The sequence below is a fragment of the Oryctolagus cuniculus genome, chromosome 2 (assembly GCF_964237555.1).
Source record: "Oryctolagus cuniculus chromosome 2, mOryCun1.1, whole genome shotgun sequence".
NCBI classification, from domain to species: Eukaryota; Metazoa; Chordata; class Mammalia; order Lagomorpha; family Leporidae; genus Oryctolagus; species Oryctolagus cuniculus.
In genome coordinates this window covers 199498539-199522674 of record NC_091433.1, presented here as the reverse complement: position 1 = coordinate 199522674, position 24136 = coordinate 199498539, and the positions used below count along the sequence as shown (strand labels likewise).

General features: G+C 50.2%; 1 protein-coding gene across 1 annotated transcript in view; it reads left to right on the top strand.

Annotated features, from left to right (window-relative positions):
* Positions 1–392: 392 nt before the first annotated feature.
* The window catches only part of TPO (thyroid peroxidase), an 81045-nt gene continuing 57301 nt past the window's right edge, over positions 393–24136 (top strand). The window contains exons 1-6 of the mRNA XM_070069763.1: positions 393–532; positions 12455–12594; positions 12691–12908; positions 14388–14486; positions 15041–15125; positions 17714–17883. Of these exons, the coding sequence (XP_069925864.1) occupies positions 14393–14486; positions 15041–15125; positions 17714–17883 (349 nt within the window). The 5' untranslated portion in view covers positions 393–532; positions 12455–12594; positions 12691–12908; positions 14388–14392. The remainder of the gene's footprint in view (positions 533–12454; positions 12595–12690; positions 12909–14387; positions 14487–15040; positions 15126–17713; positions 17884–24136) is intronic.

Here is a 24136-nt window from a genome sequence, read left to right as displayed (position 1 = left end):
CTTGAGCTGGGTCGTGGTAACACTGCAACTTGCACTTTGGACTGGACGTCCCGGCGCAGCTGTACGTGACAGCGGTGACCCATCCACAGGGCCCCTGCACACTGCGGCTGGCTGTGGCTGGTCCCGGGAGGGCTTGGGTCCAGGTGCTGCAGCTGTGGTCTGGAGTGTGGGGAGCCCCAGGTGGTGGAGTTTAGGAGGAGCGCCTGGTGGGAAGAGAGGCCTGCGGTGCCGGGCCCTGGTGGAGGGCCTGGCGGTCTCTCAGCAGGAGGTGAGACTCAGGTGGGAGACCTGGGCAGGGCCCTGGCAGTGGGGGTGTGATTAGTGCTGTCTCAGGAGTGGTTGGGGCTCCAGGGACTGGACCCGTTCTCTCGCGAGACCGCGTTGGTAAAGAAAGGCCCGTGCGCACAGGCGCAGGTGTTCTCGTCTGCTGGTCCGCCAGGCCGCCGTGTGGTGCGCGCTGCTCACCAGGAAGGTTCGGACCCTCCAGGAGCAGGGATCTTGTCCTGGAAATGGACGAAGACGCTGACTTGAGGTGAGGGTCTCCGTCACTGTGGGTCTCAGCCTGCGGCACGCGCTGCAGTGAGGAGGCCGGGGCGGCTCGCGGAGGGGGCGGTGCGGGACGAAGACCGGGTCAGAGCCTGGCGTCCGAGGCACAGGAGCTCTGGCGGGGCCCCCAGGACCCGCGGGCGCCGGGCTGGGGCGCGGCCCCCTTGGAGGGGAGGCAGCAGGCAACCTCCCGCCCTCCTGTGCGAGCCCAGGGCCTGAGGGCGCCGCTGGAGCCGGCCCCTGCGTCCTGAGCCGCGCACCCTGTGACCCTGTCACTACGCTTCCATTTCTGCCGCCGCCCCTCCCGGGCCCGGCAGGGTCCCTGAGGCCTGAGGCTCGCACCCCTCACAGACCCCCTGCCCAAGGCCCCGCCCCCGTGGTTCCCACGACCAGCCCTGAGGAGCTGGGTGGGGTTGCCGAGAGGGCAGTGTGGCTGTGTGACCTCCCCTGGGCTGTGGGGACCAAACCGCACAATGGAGCTTCCCGCGGGTGGAGCCCCACCTCTCCTGCACGCAGGCTGCAGGTCTGAGGTCCCCTACGGCTCCTCCACCCGCTGGGGAAGGAGCGCGGGGCTCCCTGGGGCCTCTCTTAGGGCACCAGTGCTATTTCTGAGGCCAGCCGGCCTGTCGCATTAAATGATGGCGCCCAGGGGAGCACACGGGGCACGCTTCCCTAGGGTGAGACTGACCATGAGGCGCCCAGGGGAGCACACGGGGCATACTTCCCTAGGGTGAGACTGACCGTGAGGCGTCCAGGGGAGCACGCGGGGCACGCTTCGCTAGGGTGAGACTGACCGTGAGGCGCCCAGGGGAGCACACGGGGCACACTTCCCTATGGTGAGACTGACTGTCAGGTGCCCAGGGGAGCACACGGGGCACACTTCCCTAGGGTGAGACTGACCATGAGGTGCCCAGGGGAGCACACCTCCTCCTGCCGTCACCCTGGAGGCCAGGACTCCACAGTGACACTAGGGGCGGGGTCAGCACCAGCCTTCAGACCCAGCAGCAGGCGGCTGGGGCGACACGGCAGTGCCTGCTTCAGGTGACAGCCAGTCTGCTGCGAAAGAGCCCCAGGTACCATCCCAGCACCCCTAGCCCACTAAGCAGGGCTGCGGGACACGGGGTGACACAGGAAGTCACGTGTGTGCTGGCACACCAGCTGTGGGATCAGAGACAAGACTCACACCGTGCAGGGCTTGTCTTCTGCTCCCGACGCTTTGTTGAACATGTGTCCCGCAGCCCCTCCATGCCTCACGGTGACAGTTCCCCCAAGCCTGCCACACGGGAGCCTTGGGGGAGCCTCAGCGGCACTGGCGCTCATCTCTGGGACACGTGTGTCCAAAGCTCTGCCCACTCTCACCATCTTAGTTGGAAGAGTTCCTTCTTAGTTGGGAACAGCAGAAGCCGCATCTTTGTCGGGTGTTTTCTCCCAGCCTGCCACCACCTTCCTGCTTTCTTAACTTTTCCATCGTTCAGAGAGCGTGTTTTATTACTGTGGTTGGAGGCATCGCATCTTTCACCTATTGTGTGGGGAGCAACTCGGACTAGACTGTTACTGGAATTAAGACTTATTCTATGCATCTGCTCTCCCACAATATGGCGCTGGGAGAGGAGCAAACAGCTTCTACACAGCTGCCTCTCACTAACTTGACAAGCTGCAGGAGCTGCTCCTGATTGGAGGAGAGCAGCGTACTCGGCGTGTGGGTAGCAGAGTTGGGATTGGTGGAAGAGGACTATAAAGGAGTAGAGAGACAACATGCACCAGGAACATCTATCTGAAGGAACACCTGTGCAGGTAGCCAACCTGGGAAGAACCAGCAGCAAACCTGGGGAGGGCCGAGCAGACAAAAGAACAGCGCAGGGTCCTGTGTCGTTCCTCCACGAAGACGGGGAATGACATAATGGTGCCATGACTCTGATATGAAGCCTAGGCAGGGTTTAGTGTCGTTCCTCCACGAAGAGGGGGAGCGACATAATGGTGCTGTGACTCGGATAGGAAACTTAGGAGCTGAAGATCACGTATGAACTCATTCACGGAATTCCTGTTACAATAGCAAGGAGTGTTCTAGATGAGATGTCTAGAACCTTGATTACTGTGACCATGCGCACACTCGTGTGCCTCCACAGCCACCTTGTAATTATACTTTACAGATTTTCAGTCTATAATTCTCAGAGAAAGCACCGACTAGACTAATCTAACACTTCAGTTTTTAACTTACGCCTAGGAAACTCTGAACCTAAATTCGTGAATTGGCTTGGGCATGTGTGTCCCAGAGGTTCATGTGCTGGAAGCCCAGTCCCCAGGCATTGGAACCCATAAGAGGTGGGAGCCTGGTGGAGGTGAGTAGGTCCCTCCATGACGGAGTTAACATGCATTCCTAGGACCCAGGGTTGCTCCTGAGACAGCAGGTTATCGTGAGAAAAGCAAGCCTGGCTCTCTGGCTTCCTGTCTCTCCCAAGTCTCCCCTTGCACCTGCTGCCTCCATGATGCCACCCACACGTGTGATGCTGGGGCTGAGCCGCTGGGAGGCGCTCTTGAAACTCCAGCACTGAGCTACACGCTTCTTCCCTTGAGAAACTCCCCAGCCTTACACGGTCTGTGAGGCTGTGAAACTCGTGTCTGATTGCACAGTGTGTGAGGTTTGAAACCCACTTCTGTTCTTATGCCGTCTGTGAAACTTTGACACTCCTGTCTGTTCTGACACGGTCTATGAGGATGTGACTTGGCTGTGTGTTCTTACACTGCCTGTGAGGCTGTGACACCCGTGTCTGTTCTTAGTCTGTGAGCCTGTGGCACTCATGTATGACCTGACATCTGTGAGGCTGGGACACTGGGGGCAGTTCTTTTACCATCTGTGAGGCTGTGACACTCAGGTCATATATGGTCTGTGAGGGCTTAAAACCAAGTCTGTTCTGACACTCTGTGTGGCTGTGACACTGGTGTCTCTCCTTCCACCGACTAAGTCTATTCTTCCCGTTTCGGTTCTAACATGATCTGTGAGGCTGTGACATTCCTATCTGTTAGACAGTCTGCAGCCACTACACCTGTGTGCTCGGTCTTATCTGTTGGCTGTGACATTCATGTCTTCTTGCACAGTCTGTGAAGAGGGGATATTTTGTCAGTTTTAATGTAGTCTGTGACGTATGGAAACCCGTGTCCTCGTGTGGTCTGTGAGCCGCTGACACCTGTGTCTGTTCTTGTGCAGCCTGGGAGGCGGCGACAGTGCATCAGCGCTTACGTGGACTATGAGGCCGTGACACTCCCGCACATCCTTACACGGTCAGGCCGGCCGCGACACCTGTGGCTTTTCTTATACCACCCGTGAGGTTTTCACACCTGAGTCTGTTTTCACATGCTCAGTGAAGCTGTGACACAAGTGTCTTCTGACGCTGTCTGGGAGCTTCGAAACTCACGTGCCGGAGACCAGCTCCAGCCAGTCCAGGGGCCCAAGGTGAGAGGTGTCGGCGCTCGCTCACAGCAAGGCTGATGGCGTGGCTCTGGCTCTCGAGCCCCAGATTATTTTTATATCATGTCACATAATGATTCTTTTTTCTCACAATAACAAGTCTGGTTTTTTTTCTAATTACAATTTCTTTGATTTTCAAGGGCATATTCAGAGCATGGGTTACAATCACGGACAGGTGTGAGGTAACGGACTGCCCACAAAAGTCGAGGCCTGGAGTGCTGTCGAGCTATGCAGGAATTGGCTACACAAGCTGGAGTATTACCTTCCTAGTCTAATCTTTACTAGAAGCCCCAATGTTCAAAGCAGGCCCTTTTTAAAATGTAACCCCTTTGCAGTTCTTTCTGTAACTCTCATTTCTTTATTGTATTTATTTAAAGTTTCACTTAGATCTATTCCACAGTTTTGATATCCTAACCATTGTTGTATTTGTAGTATATATTGAATTAAAGCTTTAATAACATTTATCTTTATTCTAGTGGGAGGTACATACCAGAGAGCCTGTTGCCTTTTCTTTTCCACAAACAGCTTAACCTTGTGTAAAGCATCAACCCTTTCTTCTACACTAACATTCTGCTTGATTAAAATTCTACAAACAACGGACACTTTGGGGATAACGTGACTAAGTGTTCTTCCCCAAAACTGGGAATACAGCAATCATTAGTGGGACCACCAGGAAGCTCCGGCTTGCTTATGCAGAGTGTAGTTCCCAACAAACCTGAAACCTCTAAGATGTCCTTCTCAGGCCTTGCTGAGACGACCTTCTGCTATGACCTGGTCAGCAAGCCAGAGTTGCCTGGGCCTCACCACTCACGTCTGTGCTTAACATGGGACTTTGGAACACATTTCTATGCTAACACCATCTGTGAGGTTCTGACACCGTGTCTGCTCTTACTAGTCTGGTGCTCTGATATGCGCGTGCCAGAGGTGTGACACTTGTGCCCTGTGAGGCTTGACGCTGTGTCTGTCCTGACATGGTCTGTGAGGGTGTGACGCTTGCGAAGCTTTGAAACCCAAGTCTGTTCTCACACTGAGTGTGGACTGTGATACTCACGTCTGCTCTTAAACTGACCATGTGGCTTTGTCCCCTGTATGTTGGTCTGTGAGGGAGTGGCATGGGTGTCTGCTTTATACAGTCTGTGAAGCTATGACACTGTGTCTGTCTTTCATGGTCTGTGTAGCTGTGACAGCTGCATCTGTTCTTACAGGATCTGTGAAGCTGTGACACTCGAGTCAGTCCTTACACAGTGTGTGAGGCTTTGAAACGTGTCTGACACTTGTGTCTGTTTAACGTGGTCTGTGAAGTTTTAAACCCGTGTCTGTTCTTGTACTGTGAGGCTGTGACACCTGCGTCTGTTCCTACACCGGCTGTGAGGCTGTGACACTCACGCACATCCTTGCACAGTCTGTGAGACTCTGACGCCGTGGCTTTTCTTACACCACCTGTGAGATGTGTCACATCTGGGTTGTGCTCCCAGGCGCTGTGAGGCTGTGACACCTGTATCTGTTAGGCTTTAGAACCTGTTTCTGTTCTTACATGATCTGTGAGGGTTTGGCTCCCAGGTCTTTTCTCACATAGTCTGTGCGGCTGTGAAACTCATGTCTGTTTTCACATCTGTGAGACTTTGACACCTGTGTTTGCTCTTACATGATCTACGAAGCTTTGAAAACCATGTCTGTTCTTACACCATCTGTGAGGTTTTCACACCTATGTCCATACAGTCTGTGAGGCTGTGACGTCTGTGTGTGTTCTTGCATGGTCTGTGAGGCTATGACACTTGTGTCTGTTACATGATCTGTATGACTGTAACACCATGTCTGTTCTTCCTTCATCTGTGATGCTGCAGTGCTCATGGCTGTTCTTCCACAGTCTGAGGGCTTTGACATCCATGTCTGTTCTATCAAGTTCTGTGTGCTGTACACTCCTGTATGTTCTTATACAGCCTGTGAGGCTATAAACTCCTGTCTTGTCGCTCCCCCTCTTCATGGAGGAACAACACAGGACCCTGTGCTGTTCTTTTGTCTGCTCGGCCCTTCCCGGGTTTGCTGCTGGTCCTTCCCGGGTTGGCTGCCGATCCTTCCACCTCCGTGGAAGGGCGGTACCCCCTGCCACTTTCCCCACTTCCGCGGGGGAGCAGCACACCACCGGCCGGCTCTCTCAGGGGCTCAGATGTTATCCGGATGTTCCCCTTAGATGTTCCTGGTGCATGCCGTCTCTCTCCTCCTTTATAGTCCTCTTCCACCAATTCCAACTCTGCTACCCACACGCCGAGCACACTGCTCTCCTCCAATCAGGAGCAGGATCAGCTCCTGCAGCTCATCAAATTGGCGAGAGGCAGCTGTGTAGAAGCTGTTTTCTCCTCTCCCAGCGCCATATTGTGGGAGAGCAGATGCATAGAATAAGTCTTAATTCCAGTAACTTAGTCTAGTCCGAGTTGCTCCCCACACTGTCTTGTTTTACATTGTCTGTTAGACTGTGAACTTGTCTGCTCTTTTATGGTATATGAGGCTGTGACAATCATGTGTGCTCTAACATGGTCTGTGAGCCTGTAACACCCGTGTCTGTTTTCACATGGACTGTGAGTGTATAACTACCATGTCTGTACTTATATGGTCTGTGAGGCTGTGACATTCATGTTTGTTTTATACAATCTGTGAGGTTGTGACGAATTTATTCGTACACAGTCTGAGGTGTTGACACCGTGTCTCTTTTTACAAGGGCTATGAGACTGATGCTCATGTCTGTTGTTGCACAGTCTGTGAGGCTGTGACACTCGTGTCTGTCCTTACGTGGTCTGAGGCTGTGACACCCGTGTCTGTTTTATGTGTCATCTGAGGCTGTAACATCTGAGTCTGCTCTAACATGCTCTGTGAGGCTGTGAGGCTCCTGTCTATTCTTGCACAGTCTGAGTCTGACAACCGCATCTGTTCTTACAGTCTGTGAGACTTGACACTCACGTCTATCACAGTCTGTGATGCTGTGACCTCACTCGGTCTGTGAGGCCGTGACACTGTGTCTATTCTTACATGGTCTGTTAGTCTGTTCTGATGTGGTCTATGAGGCTGAGACAATCATGCATGTTCTTACATGGTCTGTGAGACTGCTGCTTATGTCAATTCTCACATATCATGAGAGGCTCTGACACCCATGTCTGTTTTAACAGCTCTGAGGCTGTGACGCTCGTGTCTTTTCTCACACCATCAATGAGGCTGTGATCCCCTTGTCTGTTCTTATGCATTCTGAGCCTGTGACACCACTCTGTTTTCTTACATGGTCTGTGAGGTTGTGACGGTTGTGTCTGTTGTTATATGAATTGTGAGGTTTTGAAACCCTTCTGTTGTTACACCATCTGTGAGGCTTGGACGATTGTGTCTGCTTTAACACTATCTGAGGTTTTGACACTGTCTGCATGCTCTGTGAAATGTGACACACATGTCTGCTTTTACACGGCCTGTTAAGCTATGACACTTGTATGTTTTTACATGGTCTGTGAAGCTGGGCTTTAACCCTCTGCGCCACAGCACCGGCCCCACTCACCTCTTTTCTCACATGTTCTGTGAAGCTCTGGAAAAGTAGCAAAATCTTTGTTGATTCAGTCTTCACTTGTGAGAAAAAGGATTAACTAAATGATCTCTAAAAATATGGCACAAATTGTGTGAGAGTAAGATAGTAAAACCAAGAAAATTTTCCCAATGCATGACATTCTAATATTTGTTTACCTGTGCTTAAACATTCTCTTGTTGGAAGTCCAGTTCCCTGTGGTTTCTCATTGCTGTCTCTGTCAGCCCAGTGCTTGGCCAGGATAGATTCTCCCAGGTATTTAAAACTGTGCTGAGGGAGTAGGCGTTTAGCTTAGTGGTTAAACACTCACATCCCACTTCAGTGTCTCTAGGTCTTGTCCCCGGATGCAGCCCCTTCTGGTTTCCTGCTGATGCAGACCTTGAGCAGTGGTAGTCAGGTGACCCAGGTTAAGTTCCCGGCTACTCAGTTCAGGCTCTACCCAGCTTCAACCATCGTGAGCATTTGGGAATGAACCAGTGATGGGAGCCCGTTCTCTCCCTGTGACTCTTAAATAAATAACTTAATTAAAAATAACACTTGACAAGTCTTTCCTTCCACTTGAGAATCTAACATGTTGTATCTGTGGCACAGGCTAGGACACAATCCATTGTGTTCAGCATCTTGACACCCAGCTGTTCAATTTGCTCACTTGTATATTTCCCCATTCAGCCTGCCCACTTTTCGTGCCATAAACTGTTAGGCTAAGTTGTTTCATGTCACAGACCTCTCAGAACCGGTTCACTGTTTGGTCTGGCTTCTTACTGAAAGGCGCTGTGTTTTCCGCTGGCTCAGTGGTACACAGTGCTGTTGAACTTAAGCCCCTTCCTCAGGTTCCCTTCCTGAGTGCTGCAAAGTGCTTCCCCTGACTGCCGTGAGGAATTTCATTCTCGGACATGGACAGCACGTCCATCCGATGTTCAGCCGGCACAGCTGGGAAGCAGGATGGCACCAGTGACAGCTGCATCTGGACATGGCGCAGATCCCAAGATGACAGATCAGTGCAGTGCTTTCAGCAGACAGTGGCGCTCCACCCACCTGGTGTGTCACTGAAGAGTCAGCCGCACGTGGGGGTTGCCCAGAGGGAAGCTTTGTGTTCCTGTGACGAGCAGTGGGACGGTGTCGCTCTCTAGAGGAGCTGCCTGAGAAGCAGTTGCCAGGACTTTACAGCAAGGGCTCGGGGTGTCCAAGATGTAGAAAGGAGGGGGCCGAGGCACTTCCTGCTCAGCAGCACACAGCCTCCTACGTCGTGTTCATGGGTGTGATGCAGGCTGGTTCCCTGCGGCATGTATGGGTAGACTGTTGTGTGGCCCCCGGTAAGCGCATGTTCCCAGGTCAGCCTTCCTGGCTTCTCTGAGGGGGGAGCTGTCAGAACTCCTGCCCCTGAATCCTGCACTCTCGGTCACAGAATCATAAATGTGACTTCCAGTGGAATTGCTGGGCCACGAAGGGTAAGGAGGTGGCCAAATTGTGGATCCGTGTGGCCACTGGGAGTCGTGGCTTCCTCTGTGTGCTCGGCTGGAAGGTTGGCATCTCTGGGTGGAGGCGGTCTCTCCGGGGCTGGCAGTGAGCGAGCCTCTTTGTTCTGTGGCAGCTCTTCTTCTCTGGGACCAGGCAGGGTTGTGACGACAGAGGAGAGAGCGCAGATGTGGGTGCTGGTGACAGCGCAGCCTCTGGCCACGGTGGGGAGGGGCTTGGGTGGGTGAGCCACAAGCTGAGTACGGGATGTGCATGTTAAGATGTCTTTGAGGTGCCCATGTGAACGGTGCAAGGTTGGCCCGCGCTCTGGGCTCAGAAGAGTTGGAAACAGGAGCTGTGAGGGGTTTCAGCAGTGTGTGCAGCCCGGGGATCTGGTGACGTCTAGGAAGAGCCTGCACAGGGAGGAGGAGGACAGCACTTGGGGATTCTACATTTGGGGTGAGGTAGAAATCATAGATGTGGAGCAGAGGACACTGGGAGTGCTCAGAGGGGAGGGGGACAACCTGGTGGTCTTAACAAAATAAAGAAAAAAGTTCTGAAAGGACAGCACAGCGCTGGGGTGGAAGGTAGTGTGGCATGTGTGGGTGTGGGTGTCCTGGGGTGGAGGGTAGTGTGGCATGTGTGGGTGTCGCGTCCTGGGGTGGAGGGTAGTATAGGATGTGTGGGTGTGGGTGTCCTGGGGTGGAGGGTAGTGTGGCATGTGTGGGTGTTGCGCCTGGGGTGGAGGGTAGTATAGGATGTGTGGGTGTGGGTGTCCTGGGGTGGAGGGTAGTATAGGATGTGTGGGTGTGGGTGTCCTGGGGTGGAGGGTAGTATAGGATGTGTGGGTGTCGCGTCCTGGGGTGAGGCTAGTATAGGATGTGTGGGTGTGGGTGTCCTGGGGTGGAGGGTAGTATAGGATGTGTGGGTGTCCTGGGGTGGAGGGTAGTATAGGATGTGTGGGTGTCCTGGGGTGGAGGGTAGTATAGGATGTGTGGGTGTGGGTGTCCTGGGGTGGAGGGTAGTATAGGATGTGTGGGTGTCCTGGGGTGGAGGGTAGTATAGGATGTGTGGGTGTCGTGTCCTGGGGTGGAGGGTAGTATAGGATGTGTGGGTGTTGCGTCCTGGGGTGGAGGGTAGTATAGGATGTGTGGGTGTGGGTGTCCTGGGGTGAGGGTAGTATAGGATGTGTGGGTGTGGGTGTCCTGGGGTGGAGGGTAGTATAGGATGTGTGGGTGTTGCGTCCTGGGGTGGAGGGTAGTATAGGATGTGTGGGTGTGGGTGTCCTGCGGTGGAGGGTAGTGTGGCATGTGTGGGTGTTGTGTCCTGGGGTGGAGGGTAGTATAGGATATGTGGGTGTCGTGTCCTGGGGTGGAGGGTAGTATAGGATGTGTGGGTGTGGGTGTCCTGGGGTGGAGGGTAGTATAGGATATGTGGTGTGGGTGTCCTGGGGTGGAGGGTAGTGTGGCATGTGTGGGTGTGGGTGTCCTGGGGTGGAGGGTAGTGTGGCATGTGTGGGTCACGTCCTGGGGTGGAGGGTAGTATAGGATATGTGGGTGTCATGTCCTGGGGTGGAGGGTAGTATAGGATGTGTGGGTGTGGGTGTCCTGGGGTGGAGGGTAGTATAGGATGTGTGGGTGTTGTGTCCTGGGGTGGAGGGTAGTATAGGATGTGTGGGTGTGGGTGTCCTGGGGTAGAGAGTAGTAAGGATGTGTGGGTGTGGGTGTCCTGGGGTGGAGGGTAGTATAGGATGTGTGGGTGTGGGTGTCTTGGGGTGGAGGGTAGTATAGGATGTGTGGGTGTTGTGTCCTGGGGTGGAGGGTAGTATAGGATGTGTGGGTGTCGCGTCCTGGGGTGAGGGTAGTATAGGATGTGTGGGTGTGGGTGTCCTGGGGTGGAGGGTAGTATAGGATGTGTGGGTGTCCTGGGGTAGAGGGTAGTATAGGATATGTGGGTGTTGTGTCCTGGGGTGGAGGGTAGTATAGGATATGTGGGTGTCGCGTCCTGGGGTGGAGGGTAGTATAGGATGTGTGGGTGTGGGTGTCCTGGGGTGAGGGTAGTATAGGATGTGTGGGTGTGGGTGTCCTGGGGTGGAGGGTAGTATAGGATATGTGGGTGTCGCGTCCTGGGGTGAGGGTAGTATAGGATGTGTGGGTGTGGGTGTCCTGGGGTGAGGGTAGTATAGGATGTGTGGGTGTTGTGTCCTGGGGTGGAGGGTAGTATAGGATGTGTGGGTATCGTGTCCTGGGGTGAGGGTAGTATAGGATCTTGGGTGTGGGTGTCCTGGGTGAGGGTAGTGAGGGATCCGTGGACTTTGGTGTCCTGGGCTGGAGGGGAGCTTGGAAAGAGCAGTTTTGGGACTGTGAGAGCCTGGGGAGAGCCTGCCTGTCCGCCCCGCACGGAAAGCCGTGGTCTGAGGCAGATGTGCACTGTGTGTGACTCGGGAGGCAGCAGGCAAGCATCCTCCTCACCATGGACAGCACGCAGCACCTGCCGGGCGGGGACTCGTGTCCGTGTGGGGAGCCCTGCAGCCTCCCCCAGGGCTGGGACACGAGTGCCTGGTGACACAGAAGCAGCTGGAGTGCTCTGACGGGCGCAAAGGGTTCTCCACGCTCGACGGGCTGCTGAAGGAGGCACACCTGCTGTTGACTCAAGGTTTGACGTCAAAGTCACAATGTTCTTTTGTGGAGTTGTGGGGGTCACTGAGCCACACAGACACACAAGACCCCTTAGTACTGTGTGAACTTGGCAGTTGTACAGTTGTACACGTACCTTTATGCCAGCCTATGTGTGTGCACCCCACACGGACATGAGTCCCATGGGGAGGGTGCGGGCTCCCCACACGGACACGAGTCCCACGGGGAGGGTGCGGGCTCCCCACACGGGCACGAGTCCCACGGGGAGGGTGCAGGCTCTCCACACGGACACGAGTCCCACGGGGAGGGTGCAGGCTCTCCACACGGACACGAGTCCCACGGGGAGGGTGCAGGCTCTCCACACGGACACGAGTCCCACGGGGAGGGTGCGGGCTCCCCATATGGACACGAGTCCCACGGGGAGGGTGAGGGCTCCCCACACGGACACGAGTCCCACGGGGAGGGTGAGGGCTCCCCACACGGACACGAGTCCCACGGGGAGGGTGAGGGCTCCCCACACGGACACGAGTCCCACGGGGAGGGTGCGGGCTCCCCATATGGACACGAGTCCCACGGGGAGGGTGAGGGCTCCCCACACGGACACGAGTCCCACGGGGAGGGTGAGGGCTCCCCACACGGACACGAGTCCCACGGGGAAGGTGCGGGCTCCCCACACGGACACGAGTCCCACGGGGAGGGTGCGGGCTCCCCACATGGACACGAGTCCCAGCAGCGGGAGAGCATCGCTACCCCTTCCTTGCTGGATTCTGAGTGGTCACCTCACCTCTCTAGTCGGCTTCTCTTCCTGCAAAGGACGTGAGCTGCCCACGGCGTTCCCCAGTGAGTCCCGGCTGCCTCCAGCCTCACATCTCAGCCTCAGCCTCAGCCTCAGCCTCCAGAGCCAGCTGATGGCACAGGCTCTGACGTTCCAGGTCAGCACCTTCAGCGGTCCCTTTCTCGTGCCCACCACCACACTTGGGCGTGATGTGCCCCACCGCAGGCTGACACTCAGGCACCTTACGTTTCAGGGCTTAGTCTCTCTCCTCCAAGAGGAAGAAGCAGCACATTTGGATGAGTCCTAATGAGGGAAATAAGAGAGAGTGATGGTTTTCATAAAGTGGGAACTCAAGACTTTCATGGAAATGGAGAAGGTCAGAGTCTCAGATCAGCGGTGAGCCGGGATGAAAATCTCCGTGGAGGTCCGCCTGTGTCACCCACTGGGCATGTTAGCTTGGCGTTCTCTGAGGTAAGCGGCCTGGACACAGACCACATGCCCCCGGCTCTCCGAGGAGTCACTGTGGCCTTTGTCTTGAGCATCCCGCAGGACTCTGGGCCTCTCTGGATGGGGTGGGGCTCTGTCCTGCACGAGCACCCTGGGTGGCACGCGTCACTCCCCCAGCAAAGAGATCAACCTTTCAGTGACCAGGAAACCACTCGGGGCCAGCCCAAAGTGCCTTGTGGTCACCCACAGGCCCAGAAGCAGCTCCAACCAGTTGACACTGGAGACTCACTGTCTGTCCCCCACCCCCACTCCCACCCTTCAACTCTGAGCACAACAGAGGACAGTGCTGCTGTCACGTGGTGATGGTCCTGCTTGGTCTGCCCTTTCTCCACATGCAAACGTCTTTCCCTTCCTTTCTGCACGCGTGGCGAGGGGCTGGACCTCAGGTGTGACCTCAGTGATGTGACGCCTGGCCTCTGACCAGCCAGGGCGGAGGAACTGGCGCACACACAGCACCAGCCGCCACTCTGCGGCCACAGAGGTGGACGCCTCCCCACTTCCCAGGTGCTCGAGTGGGCAGCAGAGCATAGCATGGGTTTATATGGTGGTGGCTGACCCCTGGGAAGCAAGTGAGGGTGACACCTGGGCAGAGTCCCAGCCAGCGACAGAGGACCCTGCTGTGTGTCGGCTGAGAGAGCAAGAAAGGTCAGGCTGGGAAACTAATTTTTCTACTTTCCAGGAGAAATCCATCAGTGACCCTGTGAAGTGGTCCAGGAGAGGCCAGTGTCGGGGCAGACACGGGGAGCTGCTATTAGCATAGGATGGGCGGATGAGGGCTGGGTGTGCAGGGGCTCCAGCTCCAGTGTGCGGGTGTGTCCGGCCCTGCAGCGAGGCAGATCCCGTCAGGACGGCGTCACCAGCGCCACCCTGCTCAGCAAGCCCAGTGGCTCAGCAGCAGCCTCAGCAAGCGCAAGGTGAAGCAAAGATTTGAAAGGAGGAACTGCTGAAGTTGAATCTCGCGGCTCCGGAGCTCTGAGCCTGCTGAGTGCAAAAATGCAGCGAGAGGTTCAGGGGCAGCGAGAGGCCCCGTTTCCTGCTTTTATAAAGGCTGAAATCCTGGCGTGGGATTTTTGTTCCATGTGACATACTGGGGAAGCAGAATTATGTTATTCCCCATGACCGAGTAATCTCACATGATTGACATCACTGTGCATCAGAGTAGTTGCTGCTGAGATACTGTGGCGGCTGCAGCTGCCTGTCAGGAGAGAGCTGTTTTCAGAGTTAGGACTTGAGGGCCTGCGTGGGGCCGTGGTGATGCATCCCACCGACTCCAGAGGGCGCTCAGGCTCTCATGGGGCTCCCATCCCTCCCTGGGCGGGTAGGGCCTCAGCCTCCAGGCAGGGGCTGGACGGCCCAGTTAGTGCAGATTCTCACTGGCCAGATGCTAAGAACCAGGTCCAGTGGTCCGGCCCCTGACCCCGGCCTGCTGTGTGCTCCCTGCAGGCAGAATGAGAGGACTTGTGGCCTTGGCTCTCACACTGGCGGTGGCCTGCACCTGCGTCTTCTTCCCACTCATCCTGAGAGGCAGACAGCGCCTCGGGGGTAAGTAACAGGTAAGACGGGGCCTGGGGCCTCGTCTAGTTACTTTTCACCATCACCAACAGCAAAGGACCGCCCTGAGTCCGTGGAGAGCAGCAGGCGCATGCTCTGTGCTCATTTTTGAAGAGTGAAGATGTGCTTCCTTCTGAAGAGCTAATCTTCCGATGACTGCCCGGTGGAAAATTTCCATTTCTCCCCGGCTCAAATCTGAAAAATATTTCCTGCTGATGGGAAAGTCTACCAGGAAGGTGTGCAGCCTTATTCCAAGTCTGCGGTCTCACCAGCAGGGGGCGCAGTGCAGCTCTGAGCGGCGGCCTAGCTGGGGTCGGTCAGAGGGGATCTCAGGAGCCTGGTGCCGGGTGTGGTGCTGGAGAAGGGAGGGCGGGGCTTCCGGTCTGCTGACCTCGTGGGCTGTTGTCTTTCTGGACGTGCTGGTTTCTTGAATCCCAAGGCTTCTGTCACATGAGCATGCGAGGGAGACGGGCAGGGGCAGGCAGCCCCGACTGGCCTTGGCCGCGCCTCGTGTCCACGTCCAGTGACCGCTGCTTCTTCCGCAGGGCAGGCGGGCGCGGCGCGGGTCCTGCGCGTCCTGGAGGAGAGCAGGGCCTTGGTGGACGGCGCGCTGCAGCTGACCATGCGCAGGTAGGATGCGGCCGGCGCCCGCGCCTTCTCCGTGGCTTCCTAAACAGGCCCCAGCCACCGTTTCCCACACGAGATGATTCGCTTCTCCCGTGACCCGTGTAAGCAGCTGACAGAACCGTGTTTACTCTGAGTCTTTCTTTAGCAAAAGAGAAGAAAAGCACGTGATCCATGACACTGTTCCACATAACCTGGTTTAAAAGCAGAAAGCCACCAAAGCCCTGATGGAGGAAGGGGCCCCTCCTCAGGAGCTAGGACAGCTGGGGGAAAAGAGACGCCACCGGAGACACCCCCCACCCCTGCCTGGGTGCCTGGTCCTGCGCCGACGTACCCACATGTGCCTGTAGAAAAACAATGTGTGTGCGCACACACATGCTGATGCACAGGCGCATTTATCCATAGAATAAGAGCATTTGTGTTCATGTATGTGTCAGTGCATAGACACGGTTATAATAGGAGAGCATATGTATGTGCATAGACTATGGAACAACATATGTACATGCCTGTGTTAATGCACACACATACCTACAGAAGAACACATACCTGCACATGTGCATACACTGTAGAATAAGAGCTTGTTTGCGTATGCATGTGTCAATGCCCAGATGTGTATCTGTAGACTAAGAACGTGTGTGTACACTGTGTAGTAAGCACGTGAGCGTTGCAGTGGCGTTGTGCACTCACAGCTGCACGGTTGCAGATGAAGGCTGCCCTGCAGAATTGCCTCTGCAAGAGCACCTGCAGACCTGCCAGGCTTGGACTCACCGGAGTGCAGTGGAGGTCAGGCACCTGCAAGGTGACGCTGTCGTCCAGCTCAGTACTGGGAGCTGCGCTCAGGTTCCCGGGGCCTCGTCTCTGCCCTTCCCATCTTCCTGCGTGCAGCTGAGGGAACGTTCAGGACTAAGCCCTGGAACAGGTGCAACGCTGCTCTGGCAGGGTCAGGAGCCTGCTTCCTTAGACGTGGGGCCCTCTGCCCCGTGCTCTGGGGAGTTTGCGGATTCTTCACGCACGCAGAGACTGAACCAGCAGACTTGCAGACACAGGTTGGTGCAGGATGAGAAGGTGATGAGACTGTCCAAGTGCCATCAGATGCCACCTTCAGATCTGGTCCAAGAAAGTCTGAGACGTTAGGTGGTGTGGCACCAAGAGATGAACGGGAGAAGCATAAGCATGTGTCTGCGTGAGAGTGCATGGGAGTTTTTACATGTGCAGGAATGTGTGATACACATGAATGTAGGTGATGAGTGTGCATGTGTGTGATGTACATATGAATCTGTCAGTTCAGGGAACACATGAGCAATGAACAGGGAGCTAATTATTCAGATATTTCTGAATACTGATGGTGTTAAAGCTAAAATATCTGCATTCCTTCCACATTTGGTTTCCTTAAACTGGTGGGGAGTAAAGAGGTGGTGGGGAATTCCGAGAGCAACCAGGGAGGCGCTCACATCAGGGAAAGCCAGCAGCACACATGTGGCCAGCTGCTCTGGGTACAGGGGTGGGCTGTGGCCTGGGAGGTCACTAAGTCTCCACAGCCTCGCAGGTACCTTCAGGAAGGAGAGCCTGACTGGGGAGTTAGGGACTTGGGTGCTGATTTTACATCTTTTGGGTGGAGTAGGGATGGTGGAATAATTTGTCCTTTGACAGGGCCCAGACATTTATACTTTTTGCATGGCCTGTCACTGAGGGTCCCTTCTAGGCACAGCTTCTGGGAGGTGGGGTCTGCCCTGCCTCCACCATCAACCTTAGGAAGGGGCCTGCCACTGCCACTGCCCTTTGCACAGCCGTCAAGTTGGATTATGTCTGAATATTTTCCTGTTAGTCTTTTTCCTGTTAGTCTTTTGCTGAGATGGATTTTGGATTCGTGTCTGTTACTTCCACTCAGCAAGCTCTATGTATTTTGAGTAATTATTAATAGAAGAAAAATGTAAGTGATCCATTGACCTGTAGCTAACAAATGACTGCAAAGAGCAATGAGGGGCTTTTTCTCCCACAACAGAACGCTATGAGGTGGGTGCTTCTGAGAAGATGCTTCTGGATGGAACACTCAGCAGGTCGGGGTTTCCCTGCCAGCTCCACACCTGTGCTTACCACAGCCTTCCTACACCTGCCACCATCATGTTGGCTGGGCCACCCTCACCGCGGCTCACATCTTTGTATCCATGCAGTGCCTAGCGTGTTACCTGGCAGTTGTTACTCAGTAGATGCCTGATTAATTAGAAATTACATCCTAAAGCAGCCACAAATGAATATTTATATCTTTTTTAAGCAAAAAAATAAAAACATACTTTTATTGAGAAAATAGAAGGAAGCACACAGCCCAGAGAACCAGGTTCAAAATGGAATAACATCCACAGTTATCCTGGGAATCAATTCGGCAGAACTAACTGAAGGTCTTAATAGGACTCTGGAACAAGAACAAATAAATTCCCACATGTCCCTTCTGATCATGTCAGACTGCAAATCTCGGCAAAGAGATTACCATTATCTGATGACGGGCTAGTGGGAAGGATACCTGAAAGGCACTACTGCCAAGAAGCACAGGACAGAGGTGGTATTTCTCTAATGAATATTTATATCTTGTGCCACAGAAACCTCAAGAAAAGGGATGTCACTTCCCCAGCTCAGCTTCTGTCTCTTTCCAAACTCCCGGAGCCGACCAGCAGAGCTGTCTCCCGAGCAGCAGAGATCATGGAAGCTTCAGTACACGCAGTGAGAGGGAAAGCACACCTGCAGCCTGGATGGTCCCAGCATCCAGCAGGTGAGCACCTGTGTGCTGTAGTCATTTTAAGTGTTTTATTTATATAATGGGAACACATTTCATGTTTTTCATATATACAGTTTTTTGTAAAAGATTTATTTATTTATTTGAAAATCAGAGTTACAGATAGGCAGAAGTGGAGAGAGAGAGAGAGGTCTTTCATCCACTGGGTTCACTACCCCAAAATGGCTGCAGCTGATCTGAAACCAGGAGCCAGGAGCTTCCAACGGGTCTCCAGCGTGGGTGCAGGGGCCCAAGGGCTATAAAAAATCAAATCTCAGAATGTCAATTACACTCATATACATTTTTGTATTCTTATATTATTTGCCACAAATCACAGAACACATTTGACATTTGTCTTTTGGGGACTGGCTTATTTCAGTAAGCATATTGGTTTCCAGTTACATCCATTTTGTTGCAATAGGCAGAATTTCATTCTTTATTATGGTTGAGCAGGATCTATCATGTGTTTATGCCACAATTTCTTTATTCAATCACCATTTGGTGGACATTTGGGTTGATTCCGTATCTTAGCTATTATGAAGTGAGCTACAATAAACTTCAGGGTACAGATCACTCTTTCATATGCTAATTTCATCCCCTTTGAGTAAATTCCCAGGAGTAGGATGTCTGTGTCACTTAGTAGATCTATTTTAACTTTTCTGAGGAATCTCCACACTGTCTTCCATAATGGTTGCATTAGTTTACATTCTCACGAACAGTGTATTAGTGTACTCTTTTCCCCACATCCACATCAGCATTTACTATTTTATGATTTTTGGATCATAGCCAGTCTAACTGGGGTGAGGTGAAATCTCATGGTTTTTATTTGCATTTCCCTGATGGCTAGTAATCCTGAGCATTTTTTTCATGTGTCTGATGACCATTTGTATTTCATCCTTTAAAAAGTACCTGTTCATGTCTGTTGCCCATTTCTTAACTGGACTATTTGTTGTTGTTGAGTTTCTTGAGCTCTTTATGGATCCTGGATATTAATCTTTTATAAGTTGCATAGTTTGCAAATACTCTCTCCCGAGTGCTTCCTTTGCAGTGCAGAAGCTTCTTAGCTTGATGAAATTTCATTTGTCTATTTTTGCTTTTATTTCCTGTGCTTCTGGGTCTTATTCAAGAAGTCTTTGCCTTTGCCAGTGTCTTGCAGTGTTCCCCTATGTCTTCCTCTAGTAATTTGATGGTTTCGGGACTCAGGTTCAGATCCATGATCCATTGTGAGTTGATTTGTATAAGGTTTAAGGTAGGGATCTTGTTTCATACCTCTGCATGTGGAGATCCAATTTTCCCAACACCATTTTTTGAAGAGATTGTCCTTTCTCCATGAATTGATGTTTGCTCATTTGGTTGTAGATGCGTGGTTTAATTTCTGGGGTCTCTAATCTGTTTCTTTTTTTATGCCAGTACCAGGCTGTTTTGATTTTAAATGCCCTGTAATATGTCTTGAAATAAGATATTGTGATGCCTCTCACTTTGTATTGTTTTAAGATTGCTTTAACTATTCAGGTCTCTCTCTTGCGTTTCAATATGAATTTTATGGTCTTTTTTTCTAGATCTGAGAAGAGTATCATTGGTATTTTGATTGGGATCACATTGAGTTTGTAAATTAGTTTGGGTAGTATGGACATTTTAACAGTATTGATTCTTCCAATCCCTGAACATGGAATATTTTTCCATTTTTTGTGTCTTCTTCTTTTTATTTCTTTAATGTTTTTTAATTTTCATTGTAGAGATTTTTCACATCCTTGGTCCAATTTATCCCACAGTATTTGAAATTTTTTAGCTATAATGAATGGACTGATCATGCAGGTTGTTCCTTAGCCAAAGCATTGTTTGTGTATAAAAATGCTATTGGTTTTGTGTGTTGGTTGTATATCCTGCAACTTTGCCAAACTTTCTTATGAGTTCCAGTAATCTCCTAGTGGAGTCTTTTGGTTTCTCTAAATACAGGATCATGTCATCTGCAAACAGAGCTGATGTGAGCTCCTCCTTTCCCATTTGTATCCCTTTTATTTCTGTTTCTTGTCTAATGGTTCTGACTAAAACTTCCAGAACTATATTGAATAGTGAGAGCATGCTTATGTGGTTCTGTATCTTGGTGGAAATACTTTTAACTTTACCTCACTCAATATGTTGGTTGTAGCTTTCTCAGATACTGCCTTGATTGTATTGTGATATATTCCTTCTATACCCAGTTTGCTTAAGGTTTTTATCATGTAAGGATATTTTATTTTATCAGATGTTTTCTCTGAATCTATTGAGATAATTATATGTCTTTTATTCTTCAATTTGCTAATTTCATGTTATTGATTTGTGTATGTTGAACCATCCCAGCATCCCAAGTATAAATCCCACTTGGTCCAGGTGGATAATTTTTTGGACGTGTTGTTGGATTAGATTATCTAGTGTTTTGTTGAGGCTGTTTGCATCTCTGTTCATCAGAGAGATTAGTCTATATTTTTCTTTCTTTGTTGTATCTTTTTCTGGTTTTGGAATTAAGGTGGTACTGGCCTTATAGAAGGAGGTTGGGAGGATTCCCTCCACTTCAATAGTTCTGAATAGTTTGAGAAGAATTGAAATTTTTCTTTGCTGGGAGGTTCTTAATTACTGATTCAATTTCCATATTGGTTATCGGTTTGGTTTTCTATGTCTTCATGATTCAATTTTGGTAGACTGTATGTGTCCAAAAATCTATCTGTTTCTTCTTTATTTTCTAGTTTGTTGGTATATTGCTGTTTGTAGTAATTCCTGATGCTTTTTATTTCTGTGGTATACATTGTAACATATTCTTTTTCATCTGATTGTATTAATTTGGATCTTCTTCCTTTTTTTGGTTGTTGGGCCAATGGTGTATCATTTTTGTTTATTTTTTCAAAAAATCGGCTCTTCATTTCACTGATTTTGTATGATTTTTTATTTCAATTTTGTTTATTTCTTCTCTAACTTTAATCATTTCTTCCCTCCTAAAATTTTTGGGTTTGGTTTGCTTTTCTTTTTCTCGGTCCTTGAAATGGAGTTAGATCATTTATTTGGTACCTTTCCAATTTTTGATACAGGAACTAATTGATAAACTTCCCTCTACAGCTTTTGCTGTAGCCCACAAGTTTTGATGTGTTGTGGTGTCATTTTCATTCTTTCCAGGAATTTTTTATTTCCTTTTTGATTTCTTCTATGAGTCACTGTTTATTCAGGAGTGTGTTGTTCAGTCTCCATGTATTTGCATATTTTTAAAAGTTTCTTAAGTTGTTAATTTCCACATTGATCCCATTATGGTCAGGAAAGATACATGGTATAATTTCAGTTTTTAAAATTTGTTGAGACTTACTTTATCGCCTAGTGTATGGCTGTACTAGAGAAAGTTCCATGCACTAATGAGAAGAATGTGCATTATGTAGCTGTGGGATAAAATGTTCTTTAGATATTAATTAAGTCCATTTGGTCCATAGTGTAGATTAGCTCTGTTGTTTCTTTGTAGGTTTGGTTGATTTTTTTGTCTAGTTAATGTGTCTGTTGAAGAAAGTGAGGTGTTGAAGTTCCCCATTATTGTATTGGAGTCTATGTCTCCCTTTAGATCCACTAACATTTGTATTAAATACCTGTGCACCCAGGCATTGGGTGCATATACATTTACTATAGTAACATCTTCCTGTTGAACTGATCCCTTAACCATTACATAATGGCCTTCTTTGTCTCTTACCAGTTTTTGTGTTAAAGTCTATTTTGTGTGACATTAGGATGACTATTCCTGCTCTTTTTGGCTTTCTGTTAGCATGGGATATCTTTTCAATCTTTTCACTTTCAGTCTCTGTGTATCTTTATTAGTGAGGTATATCTTGTAGGCAGCAAGTAGATGAGTATTGCTTTTTAATCCATTCATCCAGTCTGTATCTTTTAATTGGATAATCTAGCCCATTTACATGAAAGATCATTACTTATCAGTAATGGTTCTGCCATTTTCTTGTACATATTCATATTGTTTGCTTTGGCTTTTCTTTTTTTTTAACTTTTATTTAATGAATATAAATTTCCAAAGTACAGCTTATGGATTACAATGGCTTCCCCCCCATAATGTCCCTCCCACCCGCAACCCTCCCCTCTCCCACTCCCTCTCCCCTTCCATTCACATCAAGATTCATTTTCGATTCTCTTTATCTACAGAAGATCAGTTTAGCATATATTAAGTAAAGATTTCAACAGTTTGCTCCCACACAGAAACATAAAGTGAAAAATAATAGATGATTTTTTAAATGATGATGAAATCAGATCAGACCTATTGTCATGTTTAATCCCAGTGAGAGTCAAGTTGGGAATTGATAATTTCTTCTTCTTCTTCTTCCTCTTCCTCTTCTTCCTCTTCTTCCTCTTCTTCCTCTTCTTCCTCTTCTTCCTCTTCTTCCTCTTCTTCCTCTTCTTCCTCTTCTTCCTCTTCTTCCTCCTCTTCCTCCTCCTCTTCCTCCTCTTCCTCCTCCTCCTCCTCCTCCTCCTCTTCCTCCTCCTCCTCCTCCTCTTCCTCCTCCTCCTCTTCCTCCTCCTCTTCCTCTTCTTCTTCCTCTTCTTCTTCACAGAAGATCAGTTTAGTATATATTAAGTAAAGCTTTCAACAGTTTGCACCCCCATAGAAACACAAAGTGAAATATACTGTTTGAGTGCTCGTTATAGCATTAAGTCTCAATGTACAGCACGCTAAGGACAGAGATCCTACATGAGGAGTGAGTGCACAGTGACTCCTGTTGTTGACCTTACAAATTGACACTCTTGTTTATGGCCTCAGTAATCTCCCCATGCTCCAGTCATGAGTTTCCAAGGCTATGGAAGCCCCTTGAGTTCTCCGACTCTTATCTTGTTTAGACAAGGTCATAGTCAAAGTGGAGGTTCTCTCCTCCCTTCAGAGAAAGGTACCTCCTTCTTTGAAGACCTGTTCTTTCCACTGGGATCTCACTCACAGAGATCTTTCATTTAGTTTTTTTTTTTTTTTTATTTTTTGCCAGCGTGTCTTGGCTTTCCATGCCTGAAATACTCTCATGGGCTTTTCAGCCAGATCAGAATGCCTTTAGGGCTGATTCTGAGGCCAGAGTGCTGTTTAGGTCATCCACCATTCTATGAGTCTGCTGAGTATCTCGCTTCCCATGTTGGATCACTCTCCCCTTTATTCTATCGGTTAGTATTAGGAGGTACTAGACTTGTTTATGTGCTCCCTTTGACTCTTAGTCCTTTCATTATGATCAATTGTGAACTGAAAATTGATCACTTGGACTAGTGATATGGCATTGGCACATGACACCTTGATGGGATTGAATTGGAGTCCCCTGGTATGTTTCTAACTCTACCATTTGGGGCAAGTCAGCCTGAACATGTCCCAAATTGTACATCTCTTCCCTCTCTTATTCCCACTCTTATGTTTAACAGGGATCACATTTCAGTTAAATTTCAACACTTAAGAATAACTGTGTATTAATTACAGAATTAAACCAGTCATATTAAGTAGAGCAGACAAAAAAACTACTAAGAGGGATAATGTATTAAGTTGTTCCTTAACAGTCAGGGCTATGCTGATCAAGTCACCGTTTCCCATAGTGTCCATTTCACTTCAACAGGTTTCCTTTATGGTGTTCAGTCAGTTGTCACCAATCAGGGAGGACATATGGTATTTGTCCCTTTGGGACTGGCTTATTTCACTCAGCATGATGTGTTCCAGATTCCTCCATTTTGTTGCAAATGACTGGATTTCGTTGTTTCTTACTGCGGTATAGTATTCTAAAGAGTACATATCCCATAATTTCTTTATCCAGTCTACCATTGATGGGCATTTACGTTGGTTCCAGGTCTTGGCTATTGTGAATTGTGCTGCAATAAACATTAGGCTGCAGACCGCTTTTTTGTTTGCCAATTTAAATTCCTTTGGGTAAATCCCAAGGAGTGGGATGGCTGGGTCGAACGGTAGGGTTATCTTCAGGTTTCTGAGGAATCTCCAGACTGACTTCCATAGTGGCTTGACCAGTTTGCATTCCCACCAACAGTGGGTTAGTGTCCCTTTTTCCCCACATCCTCGCCAGCATCTGTTGTTGGTAGATTTCTGTATGTGAGCCATTCTAACCGGGGTGAGGTGAAACCTCATTGTGGTTTTGATTTGCATTTCCCTGATTGCTAGTGATCTTGAACATTTTTTCATGTGCCTGTTGGCCATTTGGATTTCCTCTTTTGAAAAATGTCTATTGAGGTCCTTGGCCCATCTCTTAAGTGGGTT